Source organism: Carettochelys insculpta, chromosome 1 (genome assembly GCF_033958435.1).
Source record: "Carettochelys insculpta isolate YL-2023 chromosome 1, ASM3395843v1, whole genome shotgun sequence".
NCBI classification, from domain to species: Eukaryota; Metazoa; Chordata; order Testudines; family Carettochelyidae; genus Carettochelys; species Carettochelys insculpta.
In genome coordinates, this window is record NC_134137.1 from 269426535 (window position 1) to 269441748 (window position 15214).

At 47.5% G+C, this 15214-nt stretch overlaps 1 protein-coding gene and 1 long non-coding RNA gene across 8 annotated transcripts in view; one reads left to right on the forward strand and one right to left on the reverse strand.

Moving 5' to 3' along the window:
• The first annotated feature begins 1945 nt into the window (after window positions 1–1945).
• On the forward strand, window positions 1946–9459 carry MRPS33 (mitochondrial ribosomal protein S33). Of its 6 annotated transcripts, none has more exons than XM_075007061.1 (3): window positions 1946–2101; window positions 7030–7287; window positions 9194–9459. In XM_075007061.1, the coding sequence occupies exons 2-3, from the start codon at window positions 7073–7075 to the stop codon at window positions 9297–9299; spliced, it is 321 nt and encodes a 106-aa protein (XP_074863162.1). In that variant the 5' UTR covers window positions 1946–2101; window positions 7030–7072; the 3' UTR covers window positions 9300–9459. The 6 variants fall into 6 exon arrangements, with proteins under 6 accessions (XP_074863162.1, XP_074863178.1, XP_074863187.1 ...); XM_075007077.1 differs by lacking the exon at window positions 1946–2101 and adding an exon at window positions 2158–2247; XM_075007086.1 differs by lacking the exon at window positions 1946–2101 and adding an exon at window positions 2169–2189.
• A 140-nt stretch (window positions 9460–9599) lies between these two features.
• The window catches only part of LOC142019806 (uncharacterized), a 33945-nt gene continuing 28330 nt past the window's right edge, over window positions 9600–15214 (reverse strand). The window contains exons 5-6 of one of the 2 annotated variants that reach the window (XR_012647200.1): window positions 14405–14460; window positions 9600–11895 (exon numbers count right to left, since the gene is read on the reverse strand). This is a non-coding gene — a long non-coding RNA (uncharacterized LOC142019806). Of the gene's footprint in view, window positions 11896–12473; window positions 14059–14404; window positions 14461–15214 lie in introns of those variants that run through there. The other variant, XR_012647199.1, reaches the window with a different exon arrangement.

Sequence of the window (15214 nt, forward strand, 5' to 3'; positions counted from 1 at the left end):
AGCTCCAAGCTCACCCCCACATCTCCAGAATTAACCCGTCAGCCCCAAACCCATCCCAGAGACTAACTCACCTGTGGCAATGGCTGGAGACCCTATGCCACACAGCCACATGTGCCCAGCAAAAGAGAGGCTGGTGTTGAGGTGTTGCACTGGTGGAGGTGAGTGGAGCCACGCCCACCAGAGAGGTGTGGCCACTCAGGTAGTGGTGTGAGTGAGGGGCTCTCTGTGGCTGCCTGCCCTGCCACTGCTGAAATAATGGAACTAAATTTAGTTGGTTTAATGGCCAGATCCCTCCTGCCGCTCTGCCAGCTGGTAAACCGATTAAATTTAGTTCTGTTTCAGTAGCAGCAGGGCAGGGAGCTGCAAAGGAGTCAGTGACAGCAGCATCTGGAGCTGCAAATGGTTTCTTAAAGAGCCGCAGGTTGCCAGCCCCTGTGCTAGGCTGTCAGAATAGTGCTTAGCACTTCCATAGCACTTAACATTACTGCATTTTTATATACTGTCAGAACTACTACACCTAACACAGGCAAGACCTCAGCAAGAATAAGTTCTACAATCACGAGTATTTCACAGATGATTCTCTCCACTAGTCCTCTAAAAGCTAGAAACTGGCAGGTCTTAAATTTCTTCATGGGCACCAGAGGCAGAAGGGCAATCTTCCAGATGACTTACAGCTTTAGAAATTGTAAAAGTACCTTGTTTGCCAGGTGCAATATAACAAGCACTAAGTGCAAGCTTTGTTCCTTTTTGACTGTTGTGACCATGTCTTCTTATGTGTTTGTACAATTCCAGTTGCATGGGGACATAACGCTGACAATTTTAGGCATGTGCCATAATAACTAATATAAATGCTTCTGCTCCAGAAAGTAAAGTGGGTCTTTTCCATGAAAGCTCATTACCTAATAAAATTTTAAATCTTCAAGGTGCTACAGGACTGCTTGCTTAGTAATGGCAAACTGGTGAGAAAAGTTTTTACTTTACGATTGATCTAAGACTAAACAACATTTAGGGGTGGTTGTTTTGTTGTCAGACAGAACTATTAATTTGCAAACAGAAATATATGCCTTAAGTCTACACATGTATACATTCCTAAATATATTCACAGCTGCATACCTGGACCACTCATGTGCACATGCCTACATTTATGCACACTAGCAGGAGACAACATTGTTGGTTTATTAAAGATGAAGATCTGAAGCACCGGTTCCTGATGGAGCCACTGGCAGGTCGGATAATTAGGATCAGAAGACAGTAAATCTGAGTCTTGCCCGAGTCATGAGTTACTGCAGCTATTTGTCCCTCACTTAGCTTAAAACCAAGCAGGACAGCTTGTGACAATCAGACTACCATGGTGATTATGCTGCATAAAAACTTAAATGGAAACGGACCTTACAGTGGGCACATTTTCAGACCAAAGACTGGAAGGGAAACCAGATGGGAAAGCATCTGTTAGGTCACCTAGTCTGCGCCTTGCCAGCGTTGGATCGCTCTGTCTGTGTCCCACATTTGCTCTTTCATTATGAGGCCATTGTTCCACGCAGGAGATTCGCGTATTTAAAACAGTGGCGGTCGGAAGAACTGTGGCCGCTACAGAAATTGGGGAATTAGCATTTAGGTGGGAAGCAGACAGATGCCGTGAGGACCAACCTCCCTGTGCGGGAAAGGCTGAGTGAACAACGTGCAAGAATGCGCCCCCTTCTAAATGAATGAGCCAAAGGCGCTGCAGGAGGCTCACTGCACCGTGCCCTGGCGAGCTGCAGCCACAACACAGCTCTCCGGCGCGCGCCCACTGCGCTCCGCGCCTCAGGGGGAAAGAACCCTCCGCGGCGCTCCCGCACGCGCCGACCCGAAGCTCGATGGGGTGACCCAGCAACAGGCTAACAGCCCAGCCCCAGCATCCTTCCCACGGCCGTACATTTGCGTCACCCACACGGGATCGAGACAGTGGGGCCCAGAGGGCCTGCGCGCAGGCGCACAGCTAGTTCCGTTTCGGGCGATTCCGGGGAACTTCCGCTTTGTGGCTTCCCTGTTGCCGCCCGGAGAGATTAGCTGCGCGACGCTTCCGGGGGAGAGGTGGTCGTGTGACGGGGAGAGCGGAGAGGTGAGGAAGGAGGGAGGGAAGGGTGGGGGCTCAGAGGACTGCTGAAGGGGAGAGCTGGGGCCCCAGGAGACTACTCGCAAAGGGGGTTGTACGCGCCTGCGCCTGCGAGGGGCTCGTGCGGGGGAGGCGTACCGGCGCGAGGAGGGGTATCCGTGGAGGGCTCGTGTGCGGGGAAGGGTACCAGAGTGCTACTGAATAAGTGGAAGTGAGTGGTGTGCGGTGTATGACGCTCCCGTGCATGTTGGGTGCGGTGGAGAAGCTTGTCTGCGTGCTGTGGAGAATGCCAGGTGGGTGACCAGACCGGAAATGTGAAAAATGGGGAGAGGGACAATAGGCACCTATGTAAGACTGAGCCCCTTGATAGCAGGATGGTTTCTATAAAAGCAGAATGTTAGCCCGCTCTAGCCCTAACTATAACAAATATCTTCGTGTAGGGGATGAATTTATCTGTCCTGATCTGTATCAGTGATTCCCAGCCACCGGAGACATGTGATGTCCCTGCTCTGGTTACTGCAGGCTTTTGCAATTGGTGCTCACCATGGCATCCGTCAGGGTCTTGTGAGTTATGGATGGCACAATGAAACAAAATATTAAATTGTTTTTTTTAACAAAAAAAATCCTTAACTGTTTGAAATAAAACAAGTTGAAATTGTGTTATAATTTAGCATTGTTACCAAGCCCCTTCATTCTTGTTTGTTAAAATCTAATCTATGCCTCCTAGCAAAAATACTAGTGGTGTTCCTCTTTATGGAAAGCACTTGAAAATAGGTCCCTTTAGAATGAATAGCAATGTAACATTATAAATTAGTTAATATTTTATCAGAAGCTGTTGAAAGGATACAGGTGGTTATTGCTGATGGGAATCCCTCTTTTTGTTTCTGGTCCTCTTTTGTGTTATCTCTCTCTAAAGATACTATTAGATGAAGAGTTTCATTAGGGGAGAGTTAATACTGTAGCCTGCAGATCTTTTTTAAAGATTGTACCCTGGGAGCCAGGGTAGAGCAACGGGGAAAGGCAGTAGGGTCAGAGTTGGTAAGAGCATAGGAGTGAGAAATCATGGCATTCAAGAGGAAAACTGTTGGGAAGGAGGGTGAAGGAATGGGATGAGGTCAGGACAAACAACCTATCAGAAAACAGAGTTCATTGTTAAACTGTTAATATTGTCTGATAACATTGCTGCCATCCAGAAGTGTGGGCGAGCCTGACTTGTGCTGATAGCTGCTTCTCTATCTCCCTAGGCTGGCTTTATTTTAAATACTGTTACTTTTACCTTCCTTTAACTTTCTTTGTGTTCTGATATAGTGAATTTAGTTAAGCAGAAGTGGAGCATGCACGGACTTGCTGCATGGCAGTGTTTGGGTTCTGATTAACTAGTTTAGCTTATTTTGATATTAAGCATTAATAAAATGTCACTTTCCCTTAAATTTTTCATAATTCAGATTGTACATCACCCCGCCCCATTTGTCTTTAACATTTGGAGATTAATAGTAGCCAATTAATTTGACTGGATATATAAAAATTGCTGGCTGGTTGAACTCATATCTTTCCTATTCTGCAGCGAAAATTAGAAGTAACTTCTATACAGGGAAAAGGGAACAATTCCCACGTCTACTAATGAGCAAAATTGGAGGGAGATGGGTCAGTATGCCTGTCAAATACACAAAGAAGTACAGACATATGAAGCAAGAGTTGAGCTATATATGAGTAAAAAGAAGGAGGAGTGAAGCACTTGTTTTTGCACACACCTCCCCCCCCACCCCGGTCTTCCAAATACTCACAAATTCCATTGAAGTTAATGGGAGCTATGTGCAGTCATCACCTCTTAAAATCGAACCAGCTCCTAATGAACAAAAACTACAGTATCATTCATCTTTCACTTATTATGTTCTCACTTTCCATCTTCTTCTCACAAAAACTGAGGTCACCAAGGACACTGGCTCACATAGCTCTTTAGACACTTCTGGGAGATTTCAACTTTTACCAATTTAATCTTGTAGGCATTCTTACTTTGGATAGGACTAGCTAAGGACTCTGACCTTGGGTTAAGCTATTTAGAAGATCCCAGTAGGGACTATTGAATTAAAAGCCCATCACCAGTCTGCCGTCTTCCATCATCAGGGAGCTAAGAGTGGTTTCATCTTTCGTGGCACAATGGGAAAGAGTGACTAGAGAAGTCTGGTTGCAGTACAGTAGAATGCGGGGTTGTCAATGCAAAATAATAATCAGTCCCAGACACTTTTTTGGTATGATCTATAAATGCAGGACTTCAGGATGTCTGTTTGGAAGGGGCCTATGATTCGGCATGGTTGTGTGATGTTCTCCAGCTGCTGGAGAGTAACTGTAGCACAGGAAACTCTTTAATTAACTCAATGGTGTGTGGCCCGTGGTTAAGATAAACTGAAATGCTAGACTGCAGCTGTTACAGAGCTGCTCTCTTCTCCCATGAGAATGCTGCTTTGCCTTAAAGCTTCTGAGACTTTGCTTGCCCTCTTTTGTGGTTCTTATTTTCTCTTAACAGATATTTTGGAGTATAAGCTTCTGTGGGCAAAGACCTGCTTCATCAGATGTGTGAGTGGCGGGAGCAGTTCCGGAGGGGTATTTAAAGAGTGGGGTCCCAGTAAAAGGGAGGGCCAGAGCTGACAAGGTCTATTCAGTCAGGGTGGAAATGGCCCATTATCAGTTGTATGTATCAAAAGAGGAAAAAACAAATCAGATCAGACAGGGGGATGTGGGCCCATTGTCAGAGTCTAATGGGGAGATATTAACACCTAGGGCTGAGAAGCTGCTTTTGTAAGGGGTGAGCCACTCCCAGTCTCTGTTTAATCCTTGGTTGATGAAGTCAAATTTGCAAATAAATTGCAGCTCAGAGATTTCTCTCTCCATTTGATTTTTAAAATTTCTTTGTTTTAGGACTGCTACTTTTAAATCTGTTACTGAGTGTCCAGGGGAGATTGAAGTGCTCTCCCACAGGTTTCTGTACATTACTGTTCCTGATGTCTGATTTATGTCCATTTATTCTTTCATGTAGAGGCTGTCCAGTTTGGCCAATGTAAATTGTAGTGGGGCATTGCTGGCACATATTATATTAATAGATGTACAGGTAAAGGAGCCCCTGATGGTAGGGTTGATGGTGGTCCTGTGATGATATCACTGGTGTAGATATGTGAGCAAAGTTGGCAGCGAGGTTTGTTGCAGGGATTGGTTCCAGCTTTAGAATTCCTGTGTTGTGATATATAGTTGTTGCTGAGAATTTGCTTAAGGTTAGCAGGCTGTCTGTAGGCGAGGATAGGCCTGCCTCCCAAGGTCTGTGAGAGTAAAGGATCATTGTCCAGGACAGGTAGTAGATTACTGATGATGTGTTGGAGAGGCCTTAGGTAGGGGCTACATATGATGGCCAGTGGTGTTCCCTTGTTTTCCTTGTGAGGCCTCTCTTGTAGCAGGTGGCTTCTCGGTACCCGTCTGTCTCTGTCAAGCTGTTTCCTCACTTCCTTAGGTGGGTATTGTAGTTTGAGGAAAGCTTGGTAAAGGTCTTGTAGATGTTTGTCTGTCTGAGGGATCAGAGCAAATACGGTTGTACCTTAGTGCCTGGCTGTATACAATGTGTAGTCTCTTTGTCCACGAAAGCTTATGATCCAAAATATCTGTTAGTCTATAAGGTGCCACAGGACTTCTTATTTTTCTCAAAGATACAGATTAACAGGGCTATCTCTCTGATACATTCTCTTGTGACCCAGAGATTATGTGGATACTGGACTCACTTCCTCTCCATTTTTTGTCTAGCTATGTAGCACCAGTGGGAGCAAACCTAAGGAAGTGATTGTAAACTCATTATCATCATCATCAATAACCGTGGGCTCAGTGCCCGCTGGTGTCTGATGCCTCTCTCACTATTTCCTTCCATCTTTCCCTGTCCAGTGCAGAGTGGCTTAGTTTCTGTAGACTAGTTCTGCACCAATCTACTATATCATCTGTCCATTCTCTGTGGGATCTGCCTCTCCTATTCAAACTGTCCATTATGTTGAATACCAGGGTCTTGATTTTTCGTCCGTTCTGCAAACATGCCCAAATAGTTGTGGCTTCCATTTTATAACCTTCTGCAGCAGGTTCTCTTTTGGCTGTATCTTTTTGTATAATTCCTCACTGGTGACCTTCTGCATCTATCCTATTCTCAGAATCTTTCTGTAACAACTCCTTTCAAATGCCAATATTCTTATTTTCGAATCTTTTGTTATCACCTATGTCTCTCATCTGTACAACATGCTGCTGAATACACACATTTTCAAGACGCTCAGCCTCATTCTCAAGCTAATTGCTTTACTTTTCCAGATCTTATCCATCGCCTTCAAAATCACTCTTGCTTTCGCTATTCTAGTCGCTATCTCCTTCTTACAGTCTAGATCATACGTTATGTTGCTCCCCAGATACGTGAACTTCTCTATATTTTTGTAATTCAATACCATCGACACTGATCTTCCTTTCTATTTCCTTATCTCCAAATACCATTGTTTTTATTTTATCAATGTTCATAATCAGTCTGTACTGCTTCCCTTCTTCATTTAACACCTGCGCCATTTTTTGCTAGCTTCTCATCTTCCTCAGTGATAACTGTATCATCTGCGAACCTCAAGTTCAAGATTAAGTGATGTCTATGTGGAGAAATGTGTATTCAGAATTAAACTAACTTTACATAGGGCTGGGATGATAAACTTTAGATGGGCTAAAAGTGGTACATAATGTGTTTTACGGTTAGGTTAGTGACACTGGCATTAGTTGTATTGCAGTGAGAAATGCAGTTGCAAGCATGATGTCCCTCTTCCTGTGTGAATTGCACGTGTGATGTGAAAGTGGAAGACGGGATTATCCTGGCATATATTGGGGATACTGGAACATCTCAAAGAGCTGCAGTTTTTCCTCTCTTGCTTTTGTAGGGAAGTGTGTATACGCGTGCATGTCCATTCTTTGCCCTTGGAGATGTCTGGTCTTTCCAATTATGCCCTGCGGATGGCCCGTCTGAGTGCCCAGATATTTGGAGAAGTAGTCAGGCCAACAGACAGCAAATCCATGAAAGTAGTAAAGCTGTTCAGTGAGCAGCCCATCGCAAAACGGAAGGAGGTCTACGATTGGTATCCCCCTCACAACACCTACTATGCTCTCATGAAGAAACTCCGCTTCTTTGGCCTCTACAGGTGAAACATGTGTATAATGGAGGTAGGGGAGGTATGGACAGGGCAACAAGGATCTGTGGATTTTATTAGTGTTCAAACAGCAGCAGAATTAGAAGACAGAGACTCTGTACAGAAAAATGCTTTTCCACTGTGCTTGGTGTGTGAGGAATAAAGTAAAAGGTGGATAGTTGATTATGTTCCTATTTGGGTGCCCTGATCCTTTTGTCAGCAAAAATTCATAGACAAAGACAAAGCTGTTATGTGTCAGTATGGGACATGCTTCTTCTAGCTTATTGAGCAGGGCCCTTATGCCTTAAGAATGCATTCCTTTGCAAATCTAATGAATGATGGGTATGATGTCTGTCTGTGGAACAGAAACTAAGGCAATGATTATGGGGTGGTGTGTTCTTTCAAGGAGCTACAAAAGACAGATATCATGTTAAGCCACTGACTGCTAAAATACTCTTACCCTGAGCTTATGGGTACTTCAGTTTCTACTCTTGAAACTTAGGAGGGGTTGTCCTACTTCATGACTTGAGCTCCTAGGTACTATGATAATACAGATAAATACTGTATTACCAGATCCCATTAGTGGATGTAGGGTCCTCTATAACCCATCAGTGAAATCAATTGAAAACTATACAGCATAAGTGTAGCCTACCCTGCCTTTCTCCTCAGAAAGGCAGGGTAGGCTATAGTTACGCTGTATACTTTTCAGGTGATTTCACTGATGGGTTATAGAGCATTACAGTTCCTCGGGAGCCAGTGAACCAAGCTTCAGTCTCTGCATGGCATTACAGCACAAGACTGGACTTCTGAGCTAGTTTGAAGTGGGGAAATTATGATTTTCATCTTTTGTTGGGTTCATATTTTACTTCCCATTTGAGCTTAATGGATCAATAAATACACTGCAGCTATGCCTACACTAGCCACCCCCTTTTCGAAAGGGGGGTGCTAATGAGACACTTTGGGATATGCTAATGAGGTGCTGCAATGAATATGCAGCACCTCGTTAGCGTAACGGCAGCCGCAGCACTTAAATTGTTGCTTTCGATCGCATGCGGCTCTTCTACAAGGGGTCCTTTCTGAAAGGACCCTGCACACTGCGAAATCCCCTTGCTCCTGTAATCAGATTGCTATTTGGTGATAGAAATAAGGGGATTTTGAAGTGTGTGGGTCCTTTCAAAAAGGACCCCGTGTAGACAAGCAATGCACAAGCAAAAGCAGCACTTTTGAAGTGCTGTGGCTGCCATTATGCTAATGAGTGCTGCATATTTATTGCAGCACATCATTAGCATCTCCCTTTCAGGGGAGGCCTAGTGTAGACATAGCCTATAAGAAATACTTGCTTTTATCACCGACAAATGAAGCTTGTTAATTCCATACATTCTAAAGCAAATCTTTCAAATTCTTCTGTGAGTGTTTGCAGTAATTGTTGTAACAGTAAATGTAATGAGATTCAATACAAGCTTCATTCTCTAAAACATCTGGACAACCACCAGACTTTTCTGGGAATCGGTATGAGTGTAGGGGCTGGACAGCATTGGGTAAACACCAAGACTGCAAGCCAGGAGATTTGGATTTTATTTCTTGTTCTACCACGTACTTATGATGCTGTGCAAATCCCTTCACCTCTAAATCTTGGTTTCCCCGACCTTTTAAAATGAAATAACATCCCTCACATGTTGGTGATTGGCTCAGTTACTTAATTTCTGTTAAGACCTTTATGATTCTTGAATGGAAGGTGTTTTGTGTTTTGTTTGACTCTTGACTTAAAACAAACTATTATAATATACATGTTGTATAATGTTTCACTTTATGTTTAATCTATCATTCTCAGTGGGAAGTATTGCCCCTTCGAACCCACTGCACTCTTGTTCTTTTGGAAAGAGTTAATTTTAACCTCTTCCCTCTTTCCTCCATCCAGAGATGAACATCAAGATTTTAAGGAAGAGATAAGACGACTGAAGAAGCTCCGTGGTAAAGGAAAACCCAAGAAAGGAGAAGGAAAGAGAGCTAGCAAAAATAAATAGCGCTACTTTGGAAATGCAACAGACTACTATGGAAGATTGAGCGCAAAAGCAAACCTATTCCTTTCTTCCCAACCAGAGGTGCATTTGCATGACACTGAGTTCATGGCTGCAGTGGGAAGGGAATTTAAATAGTCTGTTGGATATTAAACTTTGAACTGAACTGTGTTTTAACTAAGTCTCTGTGGGCACTCAGGTTTTGGGGGAGACGATTTTTTTTCCCCCACCACTGACGTATGAAAATAATTCAGTTCCAGCACCCATGATGATGATGATTTGGATTTCAATTGCTACAAGAGCCCTTTTCCACCTAAATCCAGCTGTTTCTCTAGGTCAGTAATAAAAATGACTACATTTTTGGTGTATGCCTCTGCTGCTTTCAGTCCATGTTTCTTTGGCCAAAATACTAGGTGTTCTACCTTCATGAAGTTTTACTTCCTGTTTATATTGATCCAAGTTCTCTTTGGTGCAGACTCAATAAGAATGATGTTTTCTGCTACTATGGAGCCTGGAACATCAATTTATAACCCATTTTACCTGTCCTGCTCTTTGCCTTGTCAGTTGTTTTTATTTAATAGACATCATCATCCTTTATGCTTCCTGACATGTAGGGCAGCAACAAAGGTCCTCCACTTCTGTCTGTCACTGGCCAGGTTCTCAATAATGCCCCAAGTGTGATTCATGCTCTTCATTTCTACTTCAGCTGTCTGGCGGCATGTTGTCTTGGGTCATCCTCATTTCCACTTCCCTTCAGGAGTCCAGTGCACAGCAGTCTTTGTGATGGAGCTTACATCTTTCCTGAGTACGTGCCCAATCCATCTCCAGTGTATTTTCATAATGATGTTGGCCATGACATCTTCCTTGCACTGTACAAGCAGGTCCTGATTTGAAATTATTCTGGCCAAAAAATATGGAGGCTCTGGTGTGGAGGTTCTACAATTTACCGAGGTCATACTCTGTCATCCGCCAGCATTCTGATCCATGTAATAATGTTGCGAAGACACAGCTCTGATACAACTTCAGTTTGGTGTGGATCCTGTACTGTGATAACTTTCATACAGCATTCAGACACATGAAGACATTTCTGGCTTTACGGAGTCTGCTCTAAATATCGCTTCTGATGCCTCCATCTTGTCTGAGATAAAGCTCTCTGTGGCAGGTAGGTCATGGCCATGGATCTTGACTGGTGCTGGTGCCTCTATGTTTAGGGTCATGATTTCTGTTTTCTTCTGGCTGACTCTTAGTCCGACTTGTTTTCCAAAGGCGCAGAGCCAGTTTATCTTCTCTTGCATGTGACAATGCGTATGGGAGAGCAACATGAGGTCATCAGCAAAATCAAGGTCCCCTTGTGTGGAGAAGACAGATCATCTGATGCCTCTTCACTCACCACATAACCCAGTCCATGACTAAGTTAAAAAGCATCGATGACATTATGCATCCCTGCCTTATTCCAATCTTAACTCTGAAGCATAGATCATTGTTTCTCATGCTATGTGTGAAATTGTTATATAAACTCTTGATGAGCTGTACTACTTGTTGTGGCATTCCATATGCTCTGAAAATAGGCCGAAGACACTATCCCCATGAATGCTGTCAAAGCAATAAAGTTGATGAACAACGGCTTTTGCCATTCAATGCATTACTCAATTATGTTATGTGGTACAAAAATTTGATCTATGTACCATCTTCCTTTGTGACTGCCAGCTTTTCTTTTCTTAGCGATTTGTCAAGAGCATCTGAAATCTACTGAATAATGATCTTTGCAAGGATCTTGCATGACACTGAGAGGAGAGGAATGCAGTGCCGGTTGTTACCCAAGAAAGGAGCTCTCAATGACTGTATCTTAACAATAATTCCATTTGTCCATGCCTGTGGCACCTGTTTCCCTTCCCATATTGCTGTAAAGAATGGTTGGAGAATAGTGGCTGCAAGTTCTGGGTCTGCCTTGAACAATTGAGCATTGAGGTTGTCATATCTTGGAGCTTTATCATTCTTTAAGGATCTTATTGCTATGCTAATTTCTTCCATTTTTGGGGGAGCAGTGTGTATGTCAAGGTCTGTTTCTGCTTCTAGAATATCAGCTGCTTCTTCTGGTGGTCGCCTTTTTAGAACTTCTTGAAAGTATTCTGCCCAACGAGCCTCTTGTTCCCTCTCTGTTATAAGTAGAGTTCCTTGTTTGTCTATGACAGGGACACTTGTACTGGTATGATACTTACTGCAAACAAGGTTGGTGATTTTAAAAATATTTCGTTGCTCTCTTTGAGTAGCTGCTTCTTCAGCTTGTGCTACTAGCTCTTCTATGTGAGCTCTTATCAGCTCTCACTAGTTTCTTGACATGCCCACCTGCTTCTTTGTATTGTTGCTGGTATCTTTCAGTCTTTCTGATGTGGCAGCTGTAGATTTCTTCTTTAAGGTATATCTCTTATTGATCGCCTTCCATGTGTCTGGCATGATCCATACTTTTTTTTTTTCTGTTTTTGTTTGAAACCTAGGCAGTCCTCACTGCTCTCTTAGGTGCACTGTTGTAATTTGTTCCCATTTCTTCTATGCTGTGAGTTTCTTCCTCAAGATCTTGAAAGGCTTGAAAACTGTTTTTCACCTTAAGGACAAAAACATTCTTAATTTTGGGGTCTTGTAGCTTCTCTACATCAAAGCAATTCTGTGTGGGTATCTTGCTACCAGTGCTTCTTAGTTTAAGCTTTGTGAGTGCTGTCACAAGGTGGTGATCGCTGCCAACATCAGCCCCTCTTTTCACCTCCCCTGGCTCTGGAGCTACTCCTCCAGCACTGAGTGGTGGGATCCACTGGATATGGGGGAATGGGATGATGACCAGTGGCTGCAGAACTTCCGCATGAGCCAGCAGACCTTCATGGAGCTCTGCCAGTGGCTCATCCCTGCCTTGAGGCACCAGGACGCATGGATGCATCGCACCCTCACTGTTGAGAAGAGGGTCACAATAGCAGTCTGGAAGCTGGCCACTCCAGACAGCCGCCACTCCGTGGGCCAGCAGTTTGGAGTGGGAAAGGCCACAGTTGGGGCTGTTGTGATGGAGGTAAGGAGGCCTGGGCCTCAACCCGTTGAGGTGGGTGGGGGGCCCGGGAGGGGGACTTAGGGATGGGGGACCTGGGGAGGGTCTGCGTACCCTCACAGGCACCCATGTTCCCTCCTCACAGGTGGTGCGTGCACTCAATGCCCTGCTGCTGCAGAGGGTCATCTGAGGTGGGGACCTGGATGCAGCCATCGCGGGATTTGTGCCATGGGATTCCCTAACTGCTTCGGGGTCCTCGATGCAGCCCACATCCCCATCCGTGCCCTGGACCACAGTGGTGGGCGCTACATAAATAGGAAGGGCTACCATTCCGTGGTCCTGCAGACCATGGTGGACAGCCGTGGCCGCTTCCAGGATGCAGACATGGGCTAGCCTGGCTGTAGCCATGACGCTTGCGTGTTCCGCAATTCAGGACTATGCCACCGACTGGAGGCGGGGACCTACATCCCCCAGAGCGAGATCTCTCGGGGACACCACCATACCCCTCTGCCTTGTGGCGGATGTGGCCTACCTCCTCCAGCCCTGGCTTATGCGCCCTGACACAGGTCCCCTCACTGCCAGCCAGGAGCGCTGCAATGCACGACTGAACCACGCCCACCAAGTGGTCAAGCGGGCCTTTGGTTGCCTGAAGGGCTGGTGGCGTTTGCCTCCTGGCCCGCCTGGATGTGGGCCTCCCAAACATCCCCCAGGTTGTGGGTGCCTGCTGCATGCTTCACAACCTGGTGGAAAGCAAGGGGGAGGCCTTCGTGCAGGGCTGGGCGCTGGAGGCCAGAACAGGCTACCCCCAGCCCTCCGCTGCCCCTAGCTGCCAGGCCCATCGGGACGGGGTCCGGGTCTGGGAGGCCCTGCGGGAGTACTTAGACCAGGGGGCCTAGTGAGTGCCACCCAGGCCATCCTTGGTGGGTCCCCTGCACATTGCCGCTAGCATCCTCGCACCGCCCTCACCGAAAGCACCCGGGACATGGGTTTTTGAAAAATAAAACTGCCTCATTGTTTAAATAACCAAAAACATCGCCTCTGTGCTTATAAACCAATAACAAACAGCATCATGGAAAATAACTATATACAGGTGGAGACAACTATAATAAACTATATACGTGGGGGGGGGCAACTATAATAACTACCTACAGGTCGGGGACAACTATATACATGAGGGAGGCGTGGGCAGGCCACACATTAGCCCATCATTCCGGGGCGGGGGTGGACAGGCATGACCCCTGCCATGTTCAGGTGGCTGGTCTCCCCATCAGCCAGGGACCCCAGTGAGACCAGCTAGGGGCCGGCAGGATGGGGAGGTACGGCTGAGGCAGGTCCTTGGCCTGGTCGTCGGCCCCAGTGGGCTCCTGCCCTGCGGAGCTGGCAGGTGGGGCGGCAGGCGGGACATCCGATGGGGTGGCAGGGAGGGCAGCACAGAGGACAACTGGGGGAGGGGGGGCGGGCAGGCCACCAGCTCCTTGAACATGGTGGCCCCCTGGTTAAAGGTGGCCATAAAGTCCCGCCAGGCCTCCTGGCGCCAGGCAGCCTCCCGCTCCTTGAAGTGGAATCTCCACTCCATGATGTCCGCCTGGCGCCGGAGGGCAGCGGCCACCTCGGGGTCGTGGGTGGTACACCTCTGGCCCCAGGGGGCGTGGGCCCGTCCTGGCACAGGCAGTGTCCCCAGGCAGGGGTGGTCCAGGGGTCTTGGGAGGCTGTCTGGGACCACGGATGGTGCAGCTGCGGAAACGGGGGAAGGCAGGGAGGGAGGCCATGAGTACTGAGCCCAGATCTGTGGCCCACCCCATCCCCCCCAAGGGCATCTGGTCCCCATCCCCCATTGGTGCGTGCAGTGACCCTCTGGGTGGTCCCTTCCAGTGGTCCGTCCTTCCCAACTCCCCCGGGGTGGCGCACGGCCCTGTCCATGGGTGGAGGTGCTGATGGGCACTGGTGGCTGTGGCACTGTCCCTGGGCCATGGTCTGCCCAGGCCCTGGCAGGCTGGGGTCTTCTGGGGATGTGGAGGGCCCCAGTCAAGTGGTGCACCTGCCCTATGCCCTGGGGGTGTGTGCCCTGTGGGGTACGTACTTGAAGGTCCACCGCCATGGTCAGGGGAGGCCCGTCTGGTGGATGCCCAGCTGGAGCTGTGGGAGGAGATGTCCAGCATGAGCTCCCCCTCCTCACTGGACCACTCCATGGCTGAGGTAGAGGGTCCCAGCTCTGGCCCTGGGGTGCAGGGCTGGCTTCTGGACCCGACCCTGGCTCTGATGCCTGTTGGGGCTTGTTGGCTGTGGTGTCAAGGGGGGAGGTGTCACAGGGGCCCAGGATAGCCCTTAGCTCCCAGTAATAGGGGCAAGCGGCGGGGGCAGCCCCAGACTGCCTGGTCGAGTCTCGTACCCGGGCGTAACCCTGCTGCAACTCCTTGACCTTACTCCTGACATGGTCAGGAGTGCGGGCAGGCTGACCCCGGGCGGCCAGGCCCTTGGCCAGCGGGTGAATGCCTCCGTGTTCTGCCACTTGCTCCCCATTACATGGAGCACCTCCTCCTCACCCCAGAGCCCCAGCAGGTCATGGAGCTCAGAATCGCTCTAGGAGGGGACCCGCTTCCTGCCCTGCGGGCTGGAGGCCTGGGATGGCCTGCGGGGGGAGCTCTGGGGGCACTCGGGGGGCTGGCTTGCTGCCATGGTCTACCTCTGGGCCATACGGGGCACCTCGTGGCACAGCTGCTGCCTGCACATTGTCAGCTTCCTGCTACGGGGTTTCTGGGTCTGTGCGGCTTTAAGAACCGCTGGGCGCAGAGATCATAGAGCCCTGCAGGGGCTGGACAGCACGTCTCCACCTAACAGCTGATGGCCGCCATGGCGGACCCTGCTATTTCGAAGTAGCAGGACACAGAAC